This window comes from Sinocyclocheilus grahami, unplaced genomic scaffold, assembly GCF_001515645.1.
Source record: "Sinocyclocheilus grahami isolate Dianchi unplaced genomic scaffold, SAMN03320097.WGS_v1.1 scaffold181.1, whole genome shotgun sequence".
NCBI lineage: Eukaryota > Metazoa > Chordata > Actinopteri > Cypriniformes > Cyprinidae > Sinocyclocheilus > Sinocyclocheilus grahami.
In genome coordinates, this window is record NW_015505360.1 from 1,490,435 (window position 1) to 1,516,732 (window position 26,298).

General features: G+C 38.1%; 2 protein-coding genes across 2 annotated transcripts in view; both read left to right on the forward strand.

Moving 5' to 3' along the window:
* The window catches only part of LOC107594337 (exportin-1-like), a 19,675-nt gene extending 17,076 nt beyond the window's left edge, over nt 1–2,599 (forward strand). Inside the window, exon 22 of the mRNA XM_016284349.1 lies at nt 1,718–2,599. Coding sequence (XP_016139835.1) covers nt 1,718–1,864 — 147 coding nt within the window. The 3' untranslated portion in view covers nt 1,865–2,599. The remainder of the gene's footprint in view (nt 1–1,717) is intronic.
* A 784-nt stretch (nt 2,600–3,383) lies between these two features.
* usp34 (ubiquitin specific peptidase 34) overlaps nt 3,384–26,298 on the forward strand; it is a 56,149-nt gene continuing 33,234 nt past the window's right edge. The window contains 23 exon segments of the mRNA XM_016284350.1: nt 3,384–3,708; nt 13,243–13,330; nt 14,021–14,492; nt 15,392–15,442; nt 16,413–16,562; nt 16,658–16,725; nt 17,968–18,160; nt 18,242–18,303; nt 18,381–18,462; nt 18,600–18,692; nt 19,628–19,753; nt 19,917–20,046; nt 20,372–20,502; nt 20,581–21,365; nt 21,632–21,846; nt 23,465–23,580; nt 23,664–23,791; nt 23,898–23,987; nt 24,085–24,180; nt 24,666–24,748; nt 24,834–24,988; nt 25,081–25,194; nt 25,274–25,373. Of these exon segments, the coding sequence (XP_016139836.1) occupies nt 3,666–3,708; nt 13,243–13,330; nt 14,021–14,492; nt 15,392–15,442; nt 16,413–16,562; nt 16,658–16,725; nt 17,968–18,160; nt 18,242–18,303; nt 18,381–18,462; nt 18,600–18,692; nt 19,628–19,753; nt 19,917–20,046; nt 20,372–20,502; nt 20,581–21,365; nt 21,632–21,846; nt 23,465–23,580; nt 23,664–23,791; nt 23,898–23,987; nt 24,085–24,180; nt 24,666–24,748; nt 24,834–24,988; nt 25,081–25,194; nt 25,274–25,373 (3,571 nt within the window). The 5' untranslated portion in view covers nt 3,384–3,665.

Below are 26,298 nucleotides of genomic sequence, written 5' to 3' on the forward strand. Positions count from 1 at the left end.
CCGACTGGAAACATTGATGTAGTACAGTATTGTTTCTGTCTGCAATAGCCCTACTGTGTTGTAACATGGTGTGGTATATGGGCAACTCTGGTAACGCTGCCCTCTCATTCACAGATCTGCTAACCGCTATGTTACGCTCACGTGTCCTCTGATAATAATAGCTTTCTAGGACTAGACATTATTTGGATATTTAGTAAAAAAAACTACTGTTAGACCTACCTGAAAAACTAAAAAGCAATTTATTTAATTCGAAGGCCTGTCGTTATTTTTTGTTTGTGCTATCGTTAGTTATTTCTTTATTTGTTCTTATTTTATTACTGACTGCTTACTTATAATTTTTTACTCAATTCAAAGTTTGAAATCAAGCTATATTGTGCTACTGCACCAAAATTACCCCACTGTAAAATTAAAAAAACACTTGAGTGAGCAAAAATTTGTGAGATAGCTAGTTATAATGGTAATTAAATAATGTTTACATATGTATAAAAGCCTACATTAAAATCTGTCATATAAATTGGTCTCTTCATTAGAAATTAGCCTACTGATTGCAACCATTGATGGACAAAATTTTTTAATAATATTAAAAATATCTGTATGACATTATATTCGGCAGTTCTTCCCTGCTGTACCGAATATCTATACTTTTCAGATGATCATATCGAAGTTAGAAATTCAAATATTATGACAAAATTAATTTTGTAGGGTGCCACAAGTTTGTAAACATTTCCAAAGGGTGCCGCGACTAAAAAAAAAAAAAGGTTGGGAAACACTGGACCAGCGTATATCCAGCCAAAAGTTCACAATATAAATGTGTACACATATATGAGGAGGGTTGAATATGAACTTCTACCCCAACAGCCACAGTCTTTGTTAAATACCCACCTCAATTTATAGAAGAAGTAATAATAATTACAATTAATATTAATAACGATAATAATAATAGAATTGATTTGAATAATTAATAACTACATAGTAATAATACTAACTAAAATGCTCTTTTATCAAAACAATTGTATTGATACTATTAACTATTAATTTTTAATAATTAAAATGCTTTTTTTATTTCTAAAATGTTATAACTTATTAAATGAAACATTAATATTAATAAAATTATGGTATGTAATACATTAATAATAACAATGTTATTGCGCATGTTATATTTGAATAAATATGAATGGTAATTACATATTAATTAATATAATTAAAATGCCATTATTGTTTATTAAATGTTAATAATTATTCATTAAATAATAACCTTTAATAGTAATAAAATGTTCTGCTATGAATAACAATAATACATTAGTAATACTAATAATAAATTATTGTGCATAAGTGTTTTAATTTACAATAATGATATAATTCTTTTTTTTATATTAATGTTAAGGAAATATTAAGTTAATATAATTAATGGTACGTTATGCTAGTTGTTGTGGTTTATTATTATTATAAACAATCTTGTGGCATTCACACAGTTTCTGGCCTTTAAAATGGATATGGATCTGTTTTTGATTCTGAATAACATTCCCAAATCTAGTTAATACTGATTATAAATGGATGCATTGTTTATATCTAACATTAAAAAATGCATTTCTGTAAAGCTGCTTTCAAAAAAGAAAAAAAAAGTAACGTGAAAGGTACTATACAAATGAGCGTGACTTGATACGATTGGAGTTGTTCCAGTGGGCCGTTCACAATCACTCCGATTGTGTGTTTGCAGGAGTTTGCGGGTGAGGACTCCACAGATCTGTTCCTGGAGGAGAGGGAAGCGGCTCTGCGTCAGGCTCAGGAGGAGAAACACAAGCTCCAGATGTCTGTCCCAGGAATCCTCAACCCTCACGAGCTCCCGGAGGAAATGTGTGAATGAGCACCAGGACAGTTTCACACTCATGAAGGAAGCGTTTGGAGCACTTTAAGCTCAAGCGTGTGTTTGTGTGCGTGTGTATAGAGAAGTAGCAGTCAAATGAGGACAAATAGGAAAATGAATCCAGATGTTGGTTGTTTGTCGACCAAATCCTTGCCAATATGTAAATTAAAGACATGTCAGTTATTAGTAACCTGACTCTTCCCAAACCCTTTGGTTTTACATAACAGAGCATTTTATATAACGGAAACTGTCTCTCTCGTATATATCAATTTACTGTATATCCTTCAATGTTTCTGTTTGGTATGTTTGCTTTCCTGTTTCAAAGCACATTACTAATCATTTTAATGTTTTCTCAGCCTCATCTGTTTGTGAATATGTAATATACAGTGTGGCAGGCCAATGAAGACGGACAGTTACTGCGCAAGAAGAGAGATTTGTGTTGTTGAGCTGTGCGGCTGTGTGGTTCGTGAACCACAGCAAGTGAATGTGACTGTTTAGGATCAGTCCTGATGCTGTTCCCGTCGTCTTTATTGGGGGTTTGTGTGTGTTTATATATATTTTTTCGTTCAATTGCAGTAAATGAGAAAGACGAGTCTTTTTCATGCTACAGACCCACTGAGTGTTTTTTCTTTTGGCATAGGGATGTCATTCAAATGAAAGGGTTTGTTCATATCATCCTATTTGTAAAGCTGTGTATTAGTACTATGGAAACATAAAGTTGGGTATTTTTACAAAGCATTGTGTGTGTTTTTCATTTAGCTTGTAGGACTTGTACTGAAAACATTTAAAATACTATAATTCTGTAAGTATTCTAGCAGCCTTACATTATTTTGTTTAAATTTCCTACTGTGATACTTTACTAGAGTGTCTTATTAATCTTGATAAAGCGATAAATGTGTTAAATAAGCATATTAGAAATATAATAAGAAACATTTCGTACGAGGGTTGCTTAGTAATTGTTAAAACTGACACGTTTTTCAGGATACTTTGATGAATAAAGAGTTCAAATTAAAAACATTGATTTGAAATAGAAATCCTTGTAATATTATATGTTTTAGTGTTACTTCTGATCAATTTAATTAGGTTTCTTTTAAGGACACCAAACTCTTGAACGGCAGTGCGTATTTTACATTGCATTGCAAAGGAGTAAATATATATATATATATATTAATTACAAAGCAAACGGGATTTCTGTAATACAGTGCAGATATCGAAATTAAAACAGCACACGTACACGTGCTCGGCTGCGAGAAATCGCGAGATTTCGGAAGAATGGCCGAAAAGGCCGGAAGCAGGCGTAACGAAAACAGCCGATGTGTAACACACGGTCGCCCCTCCCTCTCCAGCTGCTAGTTTTCCGGAAAAAGCCGAACGACCTGCAAGACGACTCGGCGGAAGCAGCCGATGTCTCGCACAACGTTACCCGCCTGGCTCCGAGCGACCGCGAACATTCCCGGGAAAACCCGAACATTTCCGAAGTCACCCGACAGAAACAACCGAAGTGTAACTCCAGTCCCTGTTCATCATGGCTGCCGTATGTACTAGTCTGCACAGTAACGCTCTGCTCGGAGACTGACTCTCCGCTCCTTTAGTGCCTCACATTTACTTTCTCCGCCTCGACATTTCGGCAAATAATCCCGCTTGCATGAGCCCAAACCTCCCTGGTTGTGTTGTCTCATAATAACCAGCCTTCATCAAGCATTTCGTCGGGCCTTAAACACCCCCTTAAAAAGACAGAGAGAAAAACAGGCAACATTTTGTTTCTCCAATGGTCTGAATACACTTTCCGCCTTTATGAACCATGTGTGAGAACTGCGCCGAGCTGCTGGAGGTGCTCAATGAGAGTAAGTCAACAGCATTTGATTGTTTTTTGTAACGTTAGTTGTTTGCAGCAAGTTGTTAGCATGACTGTCCGAGCATGCGGCTCGCTGCCTCGATTCAGCGCAGATTTTATGTGTAATATTTAAGCATTCACACTTTTTGTCAACGTGTGCATTTAAAAGAGCGTTCAAACACCCTTTGGCTGTGATTATTTGTCTTTTGTTTGATTTTGATATCTGTTTTTTTTATTAACGCAATGCTAGTGGAACGTGTTAGCCCCTCATCATTTCAGAATTAAATCGTCAAACAAGATCAGCCACAAAATCTGCTGTTTATTTGAAACGGAAGCATCAGAAAACGTCTTTATGTGTGCGCTGAACACCAGCCTGTTTTCATATGTTTGGAGGCTGATGGGAAGTTGAACTGGCATCAGCGTTAGCATTAGCCTAAGCAGAAGTGTTTGACATTGTCATCCTTCAAAATGCTCACAGTTCTGTATCTGATCGCCCAACACGACCCATGCTGCAGTGTAATTCTGCTTGAGCGAGTGATTTATGAGGGTTCATGCGATCTGACAGTCGGGATGTGAGTTTTTAGCAGTCTTAGGCCTGCTGATGGCTGCTGTGTTTGTGTGCTTTGTTGGATGGAGAGAGTGTGATGGGGATTCATGCGCTTTCTTTGCTTCAGTACTGATGTCTTGGCAAGACAGTGACTGAAATACCACGGTGCAATTGTAGTGAAGGATCACCATGGCTTTTGCATGATACTTTAAAGAACTACTATGACATATATGTCCAAAATCCATGGTACTCTGCTGGTACAGTCATGATGTTAGATATATGTGCTGAAGATTACCGTGGTATTTCCATGATTATTTGAAAGAATTACTATGATAAATGTTAAAATACCTAGGTACATGCTTATGCTTGTACAGTTATAATGTCAGATGGTACTTTTGGTATATACTATTGCATTGAAGGATCGTAATTGTGTTTGCATAGTATTTTAAAGAATACCATGGCGTTACGATTGTACATGTCAAAAAAGTGGACAGATCAGTGATACTGAATGATTGCCTCATTGATATACCATGGTGTTATATAGTAGGGCTGCACGATTCGGCAGAAGCTGCGATTGTCATGCGTATCTTTCAGTGAAGCACGGTTCTGTGATCAGTAGTAAATCTCCATCCAAAGGCCAGAGGGCGCTCTCGCGCTGAAACTCCAAATACGCCTCGCAGAAGAAACCCAGAAAATGCCTATCGCTGCAGCTGAATAAACAGAAGATTCAACTGCTTTCATTGATTCAACGTGACTAATAAACACACGACGATGGCAATATACGGTTTATCGGAGTTCTTCTTATTATCATTTTCTTTAAAATAAAGTATATGTATAATGCAATGCCTTTATCACTGCTTAAATACTATGAAATATGTTGCGTGCCTTATTCTGTGTAAGAAGCCACATCATCTCACAGAAGGATTTATTTCAAACACTCGACTGACGTTATGAAGTGAGTTTGGAGTAAAAATATTTTATTTAATGTTCTTTTCACATGCTTTCAGATGGAGCAGCATTTACTACACAGAGCCGTAGTTCACTGAGAAGCTATGCAAACAGCTGTCATTATCGCCAACGATTTCTTCGATTTCAGAATCGCGTATTTTTTTTGCGTAACTTGTCAGTGAACTACGGCTCTGTGTAGTAAATGCTGCTCCATCTGAAAGCATGTGATGATGATTTCCTGCTGATTACAGAACCGGCTTTACTAACAAAATGCGCATGACTATCGTGCAGCCCTAATATATAGTACTCTGAAGAATGCAGCCATGGTAATGTAAAAAAAAAACTAAACATGGTATTAATGTGTTACCATGTTATAAAAACACTATACTGCCATGGTACATTATATTACCATGGTAAAGTCCAAACAAACATTTTGTAAGAAGCCACATCGTCTCCCAGAAGGATTTATTTCAAACACTCGACTGACGTTATGAAGTGAGTTTGGAGTAAAAATATGTTATTAAATGTGGTATTTTCACGTGCTTTCAGATGGAGCAGCATTTACTACACAGAGCCGTAGTTCACTGACAAGTTACGCAAAAAAAATACGCGATTCTGAAATCGAAGAAATCGTTGGCGATAATGACAGCTGTTTGCATAGCTTCTCAGTGAACTACGGCTCTGTGTAGTAAATGCTGCTCCATCTGAAAGCACGTGATGATGATTTCCTGCTGATTACAGAACCGGCTTTACTAACAAAATGCGCATGACTATCGTGCAGCCCTAATATATAGTACTCTGAAGAATGCAGCCATGGTAATGTCAAAAAAAAACTAAACATGGTATTAATGTGTTACCATGTTATAAAAACACTATACTGCCATGGTACATTATATTACCATGGTAAAGTCCAAACAAACATTTTAAAAAAACATACTTTGGTGGTAAAGTTATGATGTCAGGTGGAATTCTGATATATATTGTGGTATTGAATGATTGCAACATTGATACTCCGTGGTATTAGATATTACTCCAAGGAATACAGTTAAATTACCATGATAATGTAACAGAAATATGATATTATTATGTTACCATGTTATAAAATCACTATACTATCATGTTACATTTCCAAAAAAAAACAATAGAGCCATAACTAAAATGCAAAATACATGGTGCTATAGTAACATGTCCAAAAACATTCAAGCATAAAACTTTTTTTTTTTTCCCTGGTAACTTATAAGTGAGTTTTTTTAAATTCTCTTAGAATTAAATCTCACATGTTGTTGTGCTGTCATTACTCAAGTGTTAGATCAGCATAGCTTGAATGTAATGCTTTTTTATTTCCATGTGTTTTTGTGCAAATCTGTGAAGCATTTGAAATGTTTTGTAGAATTGTGTTTGTCGACACTGATCCCTTATGACAGCAGGTTCTGTTGCTTAACTGGAAGACGATAGCATCGTGTAAACAAGAGTCATGGGTGCCAACAGTTTTGTGTTATTTATTAGCAACTAATAGGGCTGGTTGATAAGCAGCAAATATATCTGTTAAGAGTATCGTATCGCATTTATTTTTAATATATAATTTAATTTTATAGAGGGTGTGAAGCCATGCTTTCCAAATAGTTTTTATGAAATGAACACAAGAATGATATTATTTAATAATTGTGTTAATATGCACAGATTTAATATTAAACATCAGTGTTTGCTGCTGCTGTTTGCAAGTTATTTCATAGTGTGCATTAGCATGTGCGTTTTTGGCCTTCAGGCATGTCTGGTGTCCTTGAGTGGCAGCCGCATATGTGCATGTGCCGCTTAACATCTTAGCCCTCAAACGCTGTGCTGTGTGTAGATAGACATCAGACCCACCCTTTAATTGTGTGGGCCAGTTTGACAGTGTTAATCTGACTCCGCGTGCTGTGCGTTTGCGTTCAGGAGAGAGCTTAAATGCAGGGTTTGTGTGTGTACTCCCTGTATTTGTCAGCAGAAGTCTGTTTATGCATACTCTGTAATTTCACATTTTCTGAAAGGTCAAAAACAGCCAGACAGTCACTGAACCAGTTGTGCCAGACATCATAAAAAGATATGAATCACAGGAAGGGCGATAAAACGGTATCGATATTTATCGACGGTACACCTTCGATAACGATATAAAAAATGTTCGATGTAGTGCACAATAGGGCTGGGCAAAAAACCGAATGCTATTTTCATGCGAAGTAGATCACCGACAAGCTACCCAAAATCGCGATTCATTGCCGAATCTACGGCTCTGTGTAGTAAATGCCTCTCCATCTAAAAGCACGTGCTTGAGATTTACTACTAATCACCAGAAGCGGCTTTACTGACGAGATTCGCATGAAAATCGCATTTGATTTTTAGCCCGGCCCTAGCGCACGATATAGGCACGTGCTATGAGTGACGCAGACAGCACACACAAACACATGCTGAATTGAGTGCTGTGCCTGCCTGTGATGAGATTGTGAATAAAGAATGAATATTAGTCGAATTTAAAATAAACATTTGCAATGTTAGGTGTGCATCAGGGAGCGTCATCAGTGGCGCGCGAGATGCGGGGATAATGGTGTGTGACGTTGTTGCATTTTAATGTTTTGTTAGTCAAGCCCGCGAGATGCGCCGCTGCTGTGTTATGCATAGGCCTGTCACGATAACAACTTTTTGTTGTTTGATATATTGCCCCAGAAATAATTGCGATAAACGATATTATTGTCATATTAAAGACCATTTTACGCCACTGAATGTATAATCATAATGTAACAGCATAGTAATGCAAGAAGACCTACACACTTCCAAATGACAACAATCTTTTAATTTTTAAGAATATTTAGATCGTGGAAATTAAGTATCAAAATCTAAGATACCTTAAAAAACCTGAATAAATAGTAAATAAACATTTTCTAACAAAGTGCAAAGTAACAAGTAGAAAAAAAGAAAAATGCACGAAGAACTTGTGTGGAGATTTTTCCATCTACAGATTTTTCCCTGACCTTCTTTTCTCTGTAAATTAAGGGTGCACACTATTGCTGAGAAACACAATCACTACTCAGCAGTCAGATGTGCGTCAGATCCCTAAACAAAACCATATCTGCAGATGAAACTTTTTTTGTAGAAGCATTATTTAAATTTGAACTAGCACCTCATGACTACACCACGTTATGTACGAGATGCTGCAAAAGACACAGATGCAAGTGGAATGTACAAAACATGGTGACATTCATTTTTAAGTAAATATAATGGCCGATATATTGCGTCACCAAAAATGATTGAGGTCATGCGCGATAAGTCGATATATTGATTATTGCGACAGGCCTAGTTATGCATTCAAAATATTAGAGAAATATCGAAGCTCAATGCGAAGAAGATCTTGATTAGGTTAAAACCGAAAAAAAGCCATTCACACAGAACGCATATTCAGCGCATTTTGACGGACAAATATGACTGCTGCACAAGAGATGTAGCCATGCAAAGTTAAAACAGTTTAAACTTTTAGAAAACACGTCCTGAATTTGTGGAGGTTTATTCCTTTTCACTGCGTCTTATGTTTTTAAAGGCAATCTGCGTGATGGGCGATTCGGCTCTTTGTATTAAGCAATGCATAAATACACGATGCTGTTTTGTTCATAATTGTTTATGCAATTTACGAAATTATATTTGGTTTATATGAGTTAATTTAGACGTAATGCAGGTTTTTTTTATAGACGTTTATTTCCTTGTGTTGACAATTTAAACGTGCTGCATTATATTGCTCATTGCTCCCTCGGGAGACAAGCCAAAAATTTCCTTAAAACCTTTTTAATCTGCATATAAAACATTAGAAATTAGATATTTGTTTAATTGTTTGACTGTTAAAACAAAAAATATTTGTTGTTTGTCCCAACAAATTGGGTTAATTTAAAGTGGTTAAATAAATAAAAAAATTCTATTGCTCTGTTTTAAAAAAGGTTATAAAAAATGTCAGTAATTATCGATACCGAATGATATTAAACATTATATCGTTAATACATTTTTTAGCTATATCGGCGTTTTGACTAGATTTTGAAAGTTCTTTGTCGTCATTTACTCATCCTCATGATGCTCCAAACCCATATGCCTTGCAAATCCTCTCAGAACATGTTGTAAATTGTAATTGTAAGTAAGTTGTACAGACTACTTTTATAGTACTTTTTGTCATTTTCGGAGTACAATATGAAAAAAGAGCAGCGTTGAACATTCTTCAAAATATCTACTTTTCTGTTCCGCAGGAGAAATAAAGTAATGCAGGTTTGGAACAACATGAGGGCAAGTAAATGATGACATTTATGAATGTCAATTTTGGTTGAATTAGTCCAATAAGTCATTAAGTTCAGACTGTTTTTCTCTTGGAAAGAACCAAAAACTGTAATTTGTGTGTGTGCGTGCAGTTTTTCTTTTTTTTCTGTGACGTGAGACTTTGAAGGATTTTTGGTGCTTTTGTGGTTTTCAGCTTTGATAACAGATCCTCATATCACAGCGCCGTCAAACTATTTCTCAGTCCTTGCACGCAATATCCTGGATTGTTACTGTAGACCTGTGTGGAAACGGCAGAGGAAAAAAAGACAGGAAAGCCGTTTTAAAGAAAGAAAGATCAAAAATCTCATGTAGGTCAGGGCTAACCAGCTGCTCGAGTGAACTTTATAACCCCAAGGTAGCATTCCCAAGTCCAGCAACTCCCTCGTCACTGTGGAAACCGTTAATTGTGCTCTCTCTGTGTGTGTGTGTGTGTGTGTGTGTGTGTGTGTGTGTAGTTGGTTGGGATAGGGCATCTAAATTGATGTTAAAGTCATGCAAATGCAGAATGTCATGTGATCATCTGTAATGATCATGCTTGATATAAGATCTGTGATTTCCACATCTAGTGTTACTGTGAAAAAAATCGGAGAAATGTACGGTAAAAAAGGTTGCCTTAGCTTTACAGTGACAAATACAATCGCAACATTAAGTTTTACAGATGGAAATTAAATTTGCAGTAAAATTGTTTTTCATTACCTGAAACAATGATAATATAGCAAAGGACTAAAATCTGTTTTTACCTTTATAATATACTGACAACCTCCTTAAAAACACCAGTGGTACAGAGAAAGTCGAATCAAAGTTCATCACAAGTAGCTTCTCCTCAAGCTGAAGTAAATACTAATATATAGAAGGTGCACAGTGTCACAAATACAAAACACAATCATGTTAACACACATGATGCTAAAATAATGCAATAATTATTTATTTAACAACATAAGATGAAACCCAAAACCCTGATGTACGTCTCACTGATGTGAAAAACTAAGAAGAAAAATTATTATTTCAATGAAAAACCATCAAATGTGTCATTTGTCAAAATTGTCACACAGGGAATTCTGGGAGCGTCAGCTGTACATTAAGCAGTATTGTACTGTAAAATTACATGAAGTGTCTCATTAGTAATTATAGTTTTTCAGTGTATAACGTTAACCAGTTAACAGGTTTTCATGGAAGTCTTTTATCATTAAAATTACACTCATTTTTTGCAGCGTTGAGAATGCTGTCTTGGACAGGACGTTCTGTCTTGACTGTTCTCTGCCAGTTTCACTGGTTTTCATTTGATGTACCGTGAGTTTGAGTTGTTTTACAGATTTTTTTTTTGTGCTGCGTCACAATTGCTCTTTATTAAAGGGGGTCATATGACATTGCTAAAAAGAACATTATGTTGTGTATTTGGTGTAATGCAACGTGTTTATGTGGTTTAAGGTTCAAAAAACACATTATTTTCCACAACTGTACATTATTGTTTCAATAGAAACAATAATGTACAAAACCAATAAAACCCATTACAAACGAGGCATTTGTTGCATCCAGTGGGGACATCATTACTGATTATAATGACTTATACTGTGTTTTTACGTGTTGCGTTGCATTGCGTATCACGCTGCGTAAACATAAAACCATGTCTGCCTTTGTGATCGGAGAAACGACAAACAACAAGCGCTACTCTACACTGCTCAAACTCGCGTTTAAATCATCAGTGGCAAATTCTTTAAATATAAAAAATGTACTTACAGGCTGTGCGTCAGAAGCGCCAGACTGTCCTTGCAAAGTTGGAACTGCCCCACTTTGTAGAACAGCCTTTGAGCACAGACCCATTGTAGGCTACTCTGCAGGTTCAGGAAACAGTCCTCCATAAAATGTGTCACACAGCATCACACACTGCGGGCTTGAGTGAGCAAAGGCCAGGCTAGAATGAGGAACGGCTGGCAGACTTGAGAACGGCGTGGCCGGCGAATTCGGCGAAGGAGCGGCCGGCAGGCTCGCGGCAACCACATGTGACGACCCCGGGCTGAACTCCGCTTCGTCCATGGTGAAAGCCGATCTGGCGATCCATAGCGCGAAGTTGATGTATTTCCTCAGTGACCAGCATGGATCAGCTCTAGTCATGACAAAGCGGATATCGTCCTCTTTTGGAAGACCAACCAAAGTAGTTTCGCTTTCACAACCAAACACACAGCATCTCCACAACATGGCCACAGCGGCAACAACAATACTACTGCGAGAATAAAAGTTACGCCTTCTTTCTTTGCGTGAACATTTGGGCAGTGTTATGCAAATCTTCCCACACGGTGACGTAGATATGTGGGGGCGTGTTAGAACGAGGCGTTTTAAGAGGGCGTGGACAAGTCTTAACTTTTATAAAGAATAACTCTTTGGATTTGAGACTTTAGTCTTTGCAACTTTACAGATCTTCTTTATCCACCAAGAGCTTGTAACACTTCAAAGAGAAAGGACAAATTTTAATCGCATCATATGTAGGGCTGTCGCGATCACCGCAATATCGCAATACTGCGCTATTGATGAGCAAACCGCAGAGGAATGCAAGAACCGCAGCAACCGCGATTTTTTTCGTGTTTTATTTTTTCATAAGGTTATGCCCTTCTCGTTTTACACTTCATGCATGTGGACTGAATATTAAACAAGTTAGTAATGATAACATAATGTGTACATGTTGATTTGTACAGAAGCTCCGTAGATTTGCACTTAACAAGCCTAAACGGACAGTGAATGAGAGAGAGATCGACTGAGCGCGTGCGATTACTTGCGTCTGTCCACCAGGCCGAGTCATATATATTTGTGAAATTAGGTTGTCATGTCCAAGGAAAGTGAAATCTCTGTTTAAGCATCGATGCATAGCTGGTCAGCTGAGCCTTCTAAAGTGGCGCGCAAAGTTAAAATGATTTCAACAGCGTGTTTCATTAGGTCTCTTTGAATGAATGAATCAGCGTTTTTGAACGTGTAGTTGAATGACAGTCCCTTTCCTTCCCCTTGTGGCGCAACACTGTAACTGCACTGACTGACAGCCGTCTAGAAGGCGCGCAGGTAGAAATATCAATAGAAAGTCTCTTGTCCAGTCAGATAAGAAGATCAGATTACAACTAGGCTTACTGTTATACATATAGGCTAACGGAAAAACTTGTTGCATCTTTCCCCAAAAGACTCATGGCTGTATTAGATCAAAAGGGTGCTTCTACTAAATACTGAGCAAAGGGTCTGAATACTTAGGACCATGTGATATTTCAGTTTTTCTTTTTTAATAAATCTGCAAAAATGTCAACAATTCTGTGTTTTTCTGTCAATATGGGGTGCTGTGTGTACATTAATGAGGAAAAAAAATTTACTTAAATGATTTTAGCAAATGGCTGCAATATAACAAAGAGTGAAAAATTTAAGGGGGTCTGAATACTTTCCGTACCCACTGTATGTATATGTATGTGTGTATGTATATTTATGGCTGTAAAACCACATACCGCGCTATTGAGCCACTCAAAATTACCGCAAGGGAAATTCCCTCACCGCAACAGCCCTAATCATATGACCCCTTTAATTTAAAAAATAAAAACAATCTTACATAAAGTATTAAACCTTTGTGTGTAAGTCGTCTTTCAGCGTTTGTGCATGTGTTTGCTGTCTGTCTTTAACAGTGATCTGATCCCAGACTGCTCCAGAAGCCTGTAGCCACTTCAGTAACTGCTTTCTTGCTCTGTTTGTGTGTGTCAGTCTCGGATGCAGACAGCTCAGACGGCCTGCAGCTGAAGAAGGAGCATGCCTTAAGAGTCTTCACTTACATCAGCACATGGACACAGAGGTCAGCACTCATTAACTCTCTCAAACATTCGGTTACTCATTCATTCCTTAATTGGTTGGTTAATTTCTTCACTTCTCAATTGCTCATTTATTCAGTTGACTTCTCACTCAATCGCATGTTTATTCCTAACCTATAACTCAATGTTATTTGTTCATTCACTCACTGCAATCTTTCATAAATTCATTCACTCATTCATCGCTTGCAGATTCATTCACTGGTTCCCTTGTCCACTCACTCACTGTCTTTATTTAATAATTTATTCTCATTCACTGACTGACTCATTTATTCATAGTCATTCGCTCACTGATTCGCTCATTCATTCATTCTCATTCACTCACTGATTTGCTCACTGACTCGCTCATTCTCTTGTTCACTCACATACTCGTTCACTCACTGATTCATTTGCTGATTCATTCATTAATATGTTTTCTACTCCATCCTGCATCATGTTGTTTTCTTTGTCACCATGGCTGTTTTTCATGGATTAATTTATGATCTGTGTTGTTTGACCTGTTGTTTGGGAATTTATTGAAATACTGTTAAATTTGTTCAACAGAACTGAAATGTACTACAATCTCCTTGGTAGCTGAAAGCACAATTAAATTAGCCAAAATATTTCATAAACACATAAGAAGCTAGAACATTGCGAATGATGGGCTGATGGCCGATTCTCTCTGTGTTCATCTGCAGGCAGTGTCTGTGCTGTTTCAAGGAATACAAACACCTCGAGGTGTTCAGCCAACTGGTTTATGCCCTCATTAACTTGGTCATTGTTCAAGTAACCAACCTTAGGGACCGTCTACACAGTGGCAATGGCAACACTAGGACAGAGGGGGCGGAGTCCGAATGGGGCTCCGCCCAGCCACAGCCATCGCCCAGTGAGGACGAGCCGCTGAATGTGGAACGGGACTCGGCTGAAGAGGATGGTGGAGTGGAGGATGGAGATCAGCACAAGAACCAAAATGAGGGGGTCAAACCGGATCCCCAGCCCAAGCTCAGTGAACCCACGGCGGGCGAGAGCGGGAACGACAGCGGCCTGGACCCGTTTGCATCATGGAGCACAGAAGACCAGGAGAAACTGCTGCTGTGTGCTGCCAAGATCTTTCAGATCCAGTTCCCTTTGTACACAGCCTACAAACACAACACGCACCCCACTATAGAGGTAATTCATGCTCGTATAGGCAATAGTTTTCAACAGACTGTCTTCCAAGGTGTTTTTTTTTTTTTTTGTGGATTGGATTTTGAGATGTGGGTATTGCACTCAAGCTTGCACTCAGTTGTGGAGGGTTGAAGCAGACTAAATGCTTGGAGAAGTCACCATACGTCACCTAAATGTGTCCTTTTACTCATAGATTCAGATATAACATCTTACAAGGTCAAAAATAAAGTTAAAATGAAACGCATTCATGGATTAATAGTTCACGCATTTACGAAATAGAGTGAATTTTCTTTTCATGCATAAAAATTGTTCCTTTTTTGATGCTCTTTCTGTAGATGTTACTGAATTTCTGTGTGCAGTTATAGTCAGGTTAATGCGTAGTCAGACTGACCGATAAAGACCGTTGCTCAAGTGTACACGACACAGTGCGTAATCGAATATTTGATAGACTAAATACACATCACGCATCATTTTTGTCTTTCATAGCAAGCTCACAACGTCAAGGCCAATTGTAATGCAATTATGCATATATGTGCCAAACGAAGCTGAGCTACAGTCGTATAGACTCAACATTTTAAAAAAGACAAATCACCTAAATCAAACTTTTCAAGTGCATGTAAAATCCATTAGAGTGGTTTTCCTGATCAGTCATTGTTGTCAGTACTGAGTACTTGTGTGTGTTTCTAGTTTATCTGTATATCTGTTTATCTAGTATATCTTTTGCACAATATAAGCATTATATATTCTTCCAGTTAGTGCTTTATTAATGCTAAATGATTTGGATGAGCTGAATAACCAGAGCAAATTCTCAAGACAAAAATAGAAGCTGGTTTCTGTTGAAAAGTTGAGTATGGTTTTATTTGGGTTGCTTTTTAATATCCGTTTGTTGTTTTTGTCCTCAGGATATCTCCGCACAAGAGAGCAATATCCTCGGCTCTTTCTGTGATATGAATGTAAGTCTCTCTCTCGCGCGCACACACACACACACACACACACACACTCATTATGATGGGCTTGATTACACCGTTTAGAGATAATTCATAACCACAATAGATGCTGAGTGGATGGAGCAGGACTAGATTTAACTGACTCTGAGATCACAGCTAGGTGTGTCCTGTGTGAGAAAGTAACATAACTTTTAATATTTAATAAATGCATATTTTTGCACACAACATATAGCATACATGACACAGACTATATTATATTGTTGTGATGATTATTATATTATTACAACAGCTTAATATATTACTTTATAAGGCTATTTTTCTGGTAATTATATGACAAATATCTGTTTATATTTTGTCAATCTTTGTTATGATTTTAATAAGTACTAGGTCATGGATGGTTTTCATACCTCATGTTTACTATATATAATGTTTTATAGATCTATAATATGTTAGTTTTGTAATGTAATCTTATATTCATATTATATTGTTGTGATGATTATATACAACAATTCAAACATGTTTTATAAGTATATTATTGTGATAATTATATTATCATATTATTTTATTATTATTAATAAAATAGGCATTGGAATCTCACTCATGATTGGCTGGAGAGAGATCTTCTGAAGTTTATTTTGATTAAACTCATTTTAAAGTTTGTTTCTGTCCTATAAAAGCATCCAGCGCTGAGTCATGTGACCACACAATAATGCTGTTGCGATAAAGGCAGTGTTTTCTTTGGGCGTAATTTAGGAAAATTATTTGGGTGTGTTTTAAGTGATTGTATTGCATGCTAATGGGCTGAGTCCTATAAAAGCATCCAGCGCTGAGTCATGTGACCACACAATAATGCTGTTGCGATAAAGGCAGTGTTTTCTTTGGGCATAATTTAGGAAAATGATTTTGGGTGTGTTTTAAGTGATTGTATTGCATGCTAATGGGCTGATGTGTGTGTGTGTGTGTGTGTGTGTTTCAGGATGTGGAGGTCCCTCTGCACCTGCTGCGATATGTGTGTATGTTCTGCGGGAAGCACGGCCTCTCTCTGATGAAGGACTGCTTTGAATTCGGCGCTCCTGATACTCTCCCCTTCCCCATCGCACATGCCTTCATCACCATCGTCTCTAACGTGAGTCCACACAGTCAAACAAACCTCAGTCAAACCAGAGTCTGGCTTGTTAGATCTGTAACCAATCAGAGGTTTTTTTTGGTGTGTGTGTACAGATCAGAATATGGTTGCACATTCCCGCTGTGATGCAGCACATCATCCCGTTTCGTGCTTATGTTATCAGGTAAGAACTCCTTTCTAAACTAGACCTAAAGGTTCAAAATCATGAATTGCCAAGTGCAAGTGCGCAGGAATATCGGTTTCATTGAATCGATCCTAACTGATTGACTGAGAGATATAAACGAGACGCAGGCTACTCTTAGAAAGAGCTCTGCCGCCAAGAATCTGCTCTCTGCTGAGTTGCTAGGAAGAGCATCCCTCACCATAGCAACGGTCGTCATGGCTCTCCTCACATGACCTTGGGGGGAGCCAGACGGCTGGCAGGGGAGCTGAGAGAGTACTAGTCATGTGACTCGAGCCAGACAGGATTAGAGCAGCACACAGAGACTCACAGAGAGAGAGGGTATTCGTTTATTCACACGGAAAGGTTTTCAGAGATTTTTGCTGATTTTCTTTTGTATTATATTATATTTCATTATATTGTAAACATATATCCCACCTCAAATTGACTATTATAATAAAATACTATGTTATATATATTTTTATATATATATATATATATATATATATATATATATATATATACATAATCTGTCGAACATATGAATATTTATCCACATAGAAAAATAATACAACTTATAAATGACTTTTGTTATATTGTATTATGTTTTGTAACATTGTTATATTATATACAAATCCACATATCATATTAATGTTAATCTAGAATCAGAATTACTTGTTATGCAAATCTGCATATGTATATCATTTATTAAGCATTATATAATAAAGATATATTATTTTTTTATTAATGTTTTAATAATGTTATGTTTTCTTACCTTTAAAAAAGGAAAACTTGCAACAAACTAGAAATCATACTGCTAATATGTAACACACTATACAATATACAGCTTAACTGTAACCCTGTAAATTCAAACACACTTTTGTTAGAAAAAAATGATGACATATGATGCAAAATAGTTTAGTAAATGTAAACGTAATGATTAAGCTACTGAAACGCTCTTTTACACTTTTACTAGCTTTTGTATGTTAACCGCTTTTCATGGGCCTGATATATCCTTTATAAATACAAAAGGAGTTTTTGATACAGGTCCTTAAATGAATGTTTCAGGTTTAATACAAGTTAATTAGAAGTTGGTTAGAAAATATTTTCAACTAGTCCCTCAGTTTGGAAAAAAAATAATAAAAATCTGACTGTTTTTCTAGGCAGATGAATATTTGTGCTCAATTGCTTTTATGCGACTCATCTGAATCATCTGGTTTAATATGAATCTCCCTCTGTCTCTAGGTATCTGTGTAAGTTGTCGGATCAGGAGCTGCGTCAGAGCGCGGCGCGTAACATGGCCGATCTGATGTGGAGCACGGTGAAGGAGCCGCTGGACAGCGCACTGTGTTTTGACAGAGAGAGCTTGGATCTGGCCTTCAAATACTTCATGAGTCCAACGCTCACCATGAGACTGGCCGGCCTGAGCCAGATCACGGTACGAGAGACACAAAAACACAAAAACTCTCTGCCATCATCTCCAGCCGGTGTTGAATGATCTGTGCTTGTGTTTCTGTAGAATCAGCTGCACACCTTCAATGACGTTTGTAATAACGAGTCCCTGGTGTCTGACACTGAGACGTGAGTGCTACGAGTCCACTGCTATTAGTAGTTCAGTCCAGCTAGACGTGTATTGACATCTTTCTTTCCTCTCTCAGGTCGATAGCAAAGGAACTCGCTGACTGGCTCATCAACAACAATGTTGTTGAGCACATATTTGGACCAAATTTGCACATTGAGGTGAGTCCAGTAGACTTTCATAGATACAGAAACTAGCGCAGGTACGTTTCAAAAGTGTGCAGGTGATGTTTCGTTCTGTCCAAGCGCTGACTAAAGGTGTATTATTTCTGATTGTGCTTGTGTTGTTTGTGCTGTAGATCATTAAACAGTGCCAAGTGATCCTGAACTTCCTTGCAGCCGAGGGCAGGCTGAGCACTCAACATGTGGACTGCATATGGGCCGCCGCTCAGGTACACACACACACTATTTAGACCACACCATTTGATATATTGTGCACATTTTCTGCATAGAATACATTTGTAAAAATGTGCAGTAATGTGCACTATTAGAGCACAATGTAAGTAACACTTTATCCTACAATGCAGTGGGATAGTTTTAGTTAACAATAACAACACCTGCATTGTACGCAATTAGAAACATTTTGATTCACATATGAAATAAAAATGGTTATTTTGCTTTTTATACAATTTAGTGTTTAAGTCATTTACTATTGTTTCAAAATTACATTTATGTGTGTGTGTGTGTGTGTGTGTGTGTGTGTGTGTATATATATATATATATATAATTGACTCCTAAAAGGACTTTTTAAAAAGCAAATATGCAACAACAAAAAATTATTTCTGATATAATAACTAAATCTATATAATAGATTATATTTATAATAACTTCAAAATCTTTCTCATTGCATACAATGTAACGGTGTTAACCGAAACAATTAAAAATGTTTTTTGTTAATTGGAAGTAAAGCTGAAATAAAATGTCAAATAAAACAATATATAAATATAAAATATAACTATTAAAAATATATAACTTTTGGACATAAAAAAAAAATGCTGCCTTGCCAACTTACTGAAATGGGGAAAAAAAAGAAAATTACAGAATATAATTATTACTGAATATAAACCTGAAATAAAATAAATAAATGAAAGCTGAATAGAAATACTTTTAAAACTAAACTAATTAAAATGACAGAAGCACGTAACAGTACTACAGCTTAAACTAAAATATCATGAAAACCAAAAATATAAAAATAAAAGCTCATTTAAAATATGAATAAATACTATAATAGTGTTATATAAATAAATCTAAAACAACGCTGCATGCTATGTACTGCATCAGAAACTAATTTTTAAATTTAGTAATTTTCTTTCCACTCTGTCTTTAGCTGAAACACTGCAGTCGCTACATCCATGACCTGTTCCCCTCGCTCATAAAGAACCTGGACCCTGTTCCTCTGCGGCACGTGCTCAGTCTGGTGTCAGGGTTACACCCCAGCGCACACACCGAACAGGTAACACACGTTCTCAGACCACATCCACACATAAGAGTTACACACAGCCAGTTTAGTCATATACAAAACTAGATGCCTGCTCTCACTAACATACTTTGAAACAGACTAAAACTTACCTGGCTATCCAGTATGTGGTTGTTGAGTTGTTTCTCTGCTTGTGTAGACACTGTATTTGGCGTCCATGTTGATCAAGGCCTTGTGGAATAACGCTCTGGCAGCCAAAACTCAGCTGTCCAAACAGAGCTCTTTCGCCTCCCTGCTCAACACCAACATTCCCATGGGCAACAAGAAAGGTGTGTTGTGTTTGACATCTGCTTTTTGATGTGCTTGCCAAAGATTTAAAATCGAGATTTCTCAGTTAGAAGTTGGTGTAGATGTATGCTTTTTTTAATGTATTCTGTATTAGAATTATTGTATTAAATTTAGGTCAGAATCCAGGAAAAGTAAAAAATGGCAATTAAAGTCAACATGAAATGGAGTGCACAAATTATTTTACTACTAAAATGTGAAATATTTCTAAGTGCAATTGAGAGTTTTTGTTGAAAGATTTAATTTATGTACTCAGGATCTCAATGTAGCATCTTTTTGGTTATATTTTATATTTTATTTTTCCCCCAGGTTCTCCTGCAGGAAGCCCAGAGAGCAGTGACAACAGCGACACGCATCACAGTGGAGGAAGTGACATGGAGATGGACGAGCCGATCATGAGCAGTGGAAAACGAGGGCAGCAGAGGCTGTCGGACACGGAGGTGACACATTTTCCAAAAGATGATTTGAAATCATGTCATTCAGCTTCAGCTAATTAGGTGTTTTTTGCCGTTCCACAGGAGTCTCTGCAGGGCAGCTCTGATGAGACGGCCAACAGCGGCGAGGAGGGCAGCAGCAGCGGCCGCAGCGAGGCGTCCAGCAATGAGGCTGGATCCAGCCGAGCCAGCCAATCAGCAGGCAGCCCGGGCAGCGAGCTGCACTCCGACGACATGGCTGACAGCGAGGCCTTGAAGGAGGAGGAAGAGGAGGAGGAAGAAGAAGAGGACGATGACGAGGATGACGAAGACGACGATGAGGATGACGAAGACGACAGGCCCGTTGTCGCCTCCGAGGGCAGCCCTCAGAAAGAAACCAGAGACTCCAGAGAGCCGTCTACGTCAGAGCTGCGTAAACGCAAAGCCGGCGAAGCACTCGGAGAGGTCCAAGGTCCTCCGGAGCGACCCGGAATTCCGCCCGGTGTTCCCGGCTCCATCGCCTCCGCTCCCGGACTTTCCAAAACCAAATCCATTCCCTTCACCCCAGAGGCAGCCGCTGCCATGGTAGCCTCGTCTTCTTCCCTTAGGATCCTCGAGCCTTGCTCTTCTTCATCTGTGTGCCTGGAGGGAACGTCAGGAGAGCAGGCTGATTCCCAATCCCAGAACCCCCAGCAACCACAGCAGGGTGGCACAGAGATGGGCTCCTCACACGGAGCGTCTGTTTCCCAGGAGCCGCCCTGCATGCCTCGACCAGCGGACTTCCTGACGGAGGCTATGGGCAATGAGCTCTTCAACTGCAGGCGTTTCATCGGCCCTCAGCATCACCACCATCATCATCACCACCATCATCATCACCACCACCATGATGGGTGAGTGGTTTTTAATGTGACTTTGTGTTTTAATGTTAACTCTGTTCCAAAACCTAGTGAGCTCCCTAGCGGTCTACATAGGCAGCATCCTAACTTCAATGGAACATCATAAGTGTGTTTTGGGATTGCCTATTCCAAGAAGGTGTTTTAAAAGGTTGCTTTGATGCCTTAAAGTGTTGTCTAGGTAGACAGCTCACTAGGTTTTAATGCAGAGCCGTTGTGTCTTCTGGTAACAGACTCTCAACACAGACTTTCACTCTCCACAGTCACATGGTAGAGGACATGCTGAGCGCTGATGACGTGAGCTGCAGCAGTTCTCAAGTCAGTGCCAAATCCGAGAAGAACATGGCGGATTTTGATGGAGAGGAGTCTGGCTGTGAGGAGGAGCTGGTCCAGATCAACTCGCACGCAGAGCTCAGCTCGCACCTGCAGCAACACCTGCCTAACCTGGCCTCCATATACCATGAACATCTGGTGCAAGGTACATACACCTCCAAAGACTGCCGCCACAGTGTTAGGATGTTCTGGGTGTGTTCTAGGGCGTTGCTCAGTTGTAATTAGGGTATTCTGTGTGATTTCTAGGGCATTGCTAGGTTTTTAAGGTGTTCTAAGTGGTTGCTAGGCATAGAACATGATTTCTGCATGAGTCCCATCGGATTGCATCGGCTGTGGGGATGAAGACGACAACTCCCATGATTCCACACTCAGTCACTGCGTCATCAAACTACGCCTTTGTTTGTTTTGAATACGCGCCCTCTAGTGGCAAAAAATTACATATTGTGCCTTTAATGCGTGAACTTTATATTATTTGTAGCGCACTTGACGTCTAATAATCTCAAAAAGCTTTGTGCTCTGTTGCCTTTTAATAAACAAAGGATCAGCTTTAAAATTCTGCCAAATTCATAATGAAAGTCAAACAATAAATTGTTAAATAAAAAGTCAAACAAAAAGCCATTTTGGTGCTCTTTAATGCGGCATGAGTGATCGCTTTAGCGCCTCAGTTCAAGCGGCACGTGAACCCATCATTTCTTTCTCTTTACTACTATAGTATGAAATAAACATGAATGAACATCAACAGGTATATTATAAGAGAGCCTACAGTACATCTTACTGAAATGTCTCATGTAATCGCTCATTCAGTGTTTCAAACTGCGGAAAATGTGTAAAGCTTGTAAACAATGCCACGTAACAATACATTTACCACAGAATACCCATTCGGCGTCCATAAGCTCATTAGTCAGCTAAAAAAAATAACTATAAAGAGGAGCATTTTGCCAAATTTATGCGCTATATTGCATATTCCTATTTTTACTTAACCTGTTGTCCACTTGATAAGAAAGAATGCAAGGAGCTAAAGGTAAAATTCAACACCTATATAATTGCATGTTACTAATGAAGAAAAACAGACTGGATGTGTGCAGGACATATGACAGCATTTATGGGATGCATTGAGGAGGAGCTCAAACTACACTCAAGGGTCAAGTGATGCTGATATAATTATGGTCTGTGATTATTGGCACAGATTCTGTGTAATAATCTATTCTTTGTGACTGTATATAGTTCTCAAGTTGGAAAAGAAGTTTAGTTAGTGAACCTTAGTTCCCAGGACATCTACAAGATGGATTAAAATGCTGATAAAGACAAGACAAGATGAAACATAAACTTCAAGTATGACTGAAATGTTAAAGTGTTAAAAAATATATAAAACACATTTATTCTGTGGCACTTAAAAAAATTATCTGATGCCTAATTTTGTTTCTTATTGGAGCCAATGGTGCCTTTATATATTTATTTATTATTATTTTTTGTCTGGAGCCCTGTGTTCTGAGTGGTTTCTAGGGTGTTGCTAGGTTTGTAAGGTATTCTAAGTGGTTGCTATAGTGTTGCTCTGTGGTAATTGGGTTTTGGATAGTTGCTGGATTTCTGAGGTGTTGCCCTGTGGTTATTAGGGTGTTTTGATGGTTTCAAGGGTCTTCTGAGTGGTTGCGATGATGATGTTCTTGATTCTACAGTCCATTTTACCTAAACTTACTCGAATCTGATTTCAAACAGAAGTCACACGATAGTTTGTCTGATGTTTTTCTAAATGTCTGCTCCAGGTCCGGCGGTGCACAAACATCAGTACTCTGTGCACACGGTGACCGACATCAACCTGGACAACGTCTGCAAGAAAGGCAACACCCTTCTTTGGGACCTGGTCCAGGATGACAATGCGGTATGTTTACCTCACAACAGACTATTCGAAGTATTTAACATTTAGAGTCAGTGATGTGATTCTCGTGTTGTCTCGGTGACTAGATCCACCTATCAGAAGGCTTGATTAATGAGGCAGAGAAGCTGTTGTGCTCTCTGGTCTGCTGGTTCACTGACCGTCAGATCCGCATGCGTTTCATCGAGGGCTGTCTGGAGAACCTCGCCAACCACCGGTGAGACCATCACAGATATATGAAGTGCTGTATGAAACTGCTGAAGAGGTTTGGGTTTCTCCAGTAGGAGATATTTGATTGTTTTGTTTCTGCTTGTGTTCATCAGGTCAGTGGTGGTGTCTTTGCGTTTGCTGCCGAAGCTCTTCGGGACCTTCCAGCAGTTCGGCTCTAGCTACGACACTCACTGGATAACCATGTAAGAAAAACTCTGCCCATCACTGCTATCCATGTTGTCATTACTTGAAACTTAGACCACTTTATGGGTGATTCTGAGAGTTCTTCCTGTGCTACAGGTGGGCGGAAAAGGAACTGCACATGATGAAGCTCTTTTTTGATGATCTGTTACACTATATCCAGGAAGTGAGAGAGCAGCACCACAAATTTGCTCTGTAAGTTTAGTGTCTCTATTTCTATATTACTCTTCAAAATTTGGGGTCGGTAGGATTTTTTTCAATGTTTTTGAAACATTATGCAAAAACATAGTAAAAACTACAATATTGTAAAATATTATTACAATTTAAAACAACTGTTTTCTATTTCAATATATAATAATATGTAATTTATTGCTGAATTTTCAGCATCATTACTCCATTCTTCAGTGTCACATGATCCTTCAGAAATCACTCTAATATGCTGATTTGCTGCTCAAGAAACATTTCTTCTTATAATTATTATCAGTACTGAAATCAGTTCAGAAATCAGAAATTTCCATTTTTTTCAGGATTCTTTGATGAATGGAAAGTTCTAATATTTGTAACCTGTCAAAAATGTCTTCCCTGTCATGTCAATGTATTAATTTCTTTTTGTTTTTTTTTACAATTTTTTGTCTGAATTTTGCATATGAAGTGCAGTGTTAACATCCTGTGTGTCTCAGGTACAGTCACAGTGCAGAGGTGCAGGTGCGTCTGCAGTTCCTCACCTGTGTGTTCTCAACGCTCGGATCACCTGACCACTTCAGTGAGCGTCTTTATCTTTCACACGTCGCTGCATATGAGAATTGCCCCATATGTAACTATACGAATATCCCGTGTGTGTGTGTCAGGGTTGAGTCTGGAGCAGGTGGACATCCTGTGGCACTGTTTAGTGGAGGACTCCGAGTGTTACGACGACGCCCTGCACTGGTTCCTAAACCAGGTCCGCAGTAAAGACCAGCACGCCATGGGCATGGAGACATACAAACACCTCTTCCTGGAGAAGGTCTGGCCACCGTATCGTTGAAACACATCTTTTATGCAGTGCGTGCCATGAGAATTAACCTTTCATCAGGTGGTTCTCTCTCTCTTTCTCAGATGCCTCAGCTGAAGCCGGAGACGATCAGCATGACGGGACTCAATTTGTTTCAGCATCTGTGCAATCTGGCTCGTCTGGCCACCAGCGCCTACGACAGCAGCTCCAACTGCGAGGTTCACAGCAGCGGATCTCAAAATCTCTGCGGTTTCTCTCGATGTGTTTTCCCTGACCGTTCTCTCTGTCTTTCTGTAGTTGTGTGGTATGGATCAGCTGTGGGGAATCGCGTTGAGGGCTCAGTCTGCAGACATCAGCCGCGCTGCCATCCAGTACATCAACTCCTATTACATCAGCGGTCAGTAAACACCAAACACTTACATATGTTGTATCATTCATAACCATTGAACATTTACATTTTGATAACCCCTCAGTTTCAGTCGTCAAGTCACCTTTATTTTTATAGCACTTTATGCAGTAGAGATTGTTTAAAGACAGTTTCACAGTATTAAACGCAAAGTAACAGAATCAGATTCAAACTTCAAAAATGAGGCAAATCCAAATTCTGCTCTAAATCAACTGTGACTGATTAATGTGTCATTATGCACTTCAGATTAGTTCAGCGTTGGTTCAGTTCAGTAACTGTGTAAAGTTCATTCATTATGAAACAAGTTCAATTCAGTGATAAGCAAACTAGTGTTCAGTTATTCAGCTGATGTCAGATCAGTGTTGATTAGATGAAGGAAGAAGCTTTTTTTTTAGCTTTTAATGCTACCTATGCGACATTTTTTAAAGTACTTCAATACTTTCTTGGTAAAGCAAACTAGTGTTCAGTTATTCAGCTGATGTCAGATCAGTGTTGATTAGATGAAGGAAGAAGCTTTTTTTTTTAGCTTTTAATGCTACCTATGCGACATTTTTTAAAGTACTTCAATACTTTCTTGGTAAAACTTTTAAAAAAACATTTAAAGTACTTTAAATGTTTTTTTTTTAAGTTTTACCAAGAACGTATTGATTTCGATTTTTTTTGTTATGTTGTAAAAGGGTTATTATTGTTAACTATAAAAATATTTTAAAATATTTGTTAATTGAAATATAGCAGAAATAAAATGTAAATGTTAGATGGAAAAAAATTGAAAGTAAACAAATATTAGAAATGTTGCCTGGAAGTTAATAACTACTAAGCTGAAAGAAGAATAAATTAAGCCTAAATAGTCATATTAAAAAAAATAATAATAATAAACTAAGATTAAAACAAAAAATATATTTATTACATGTATTAA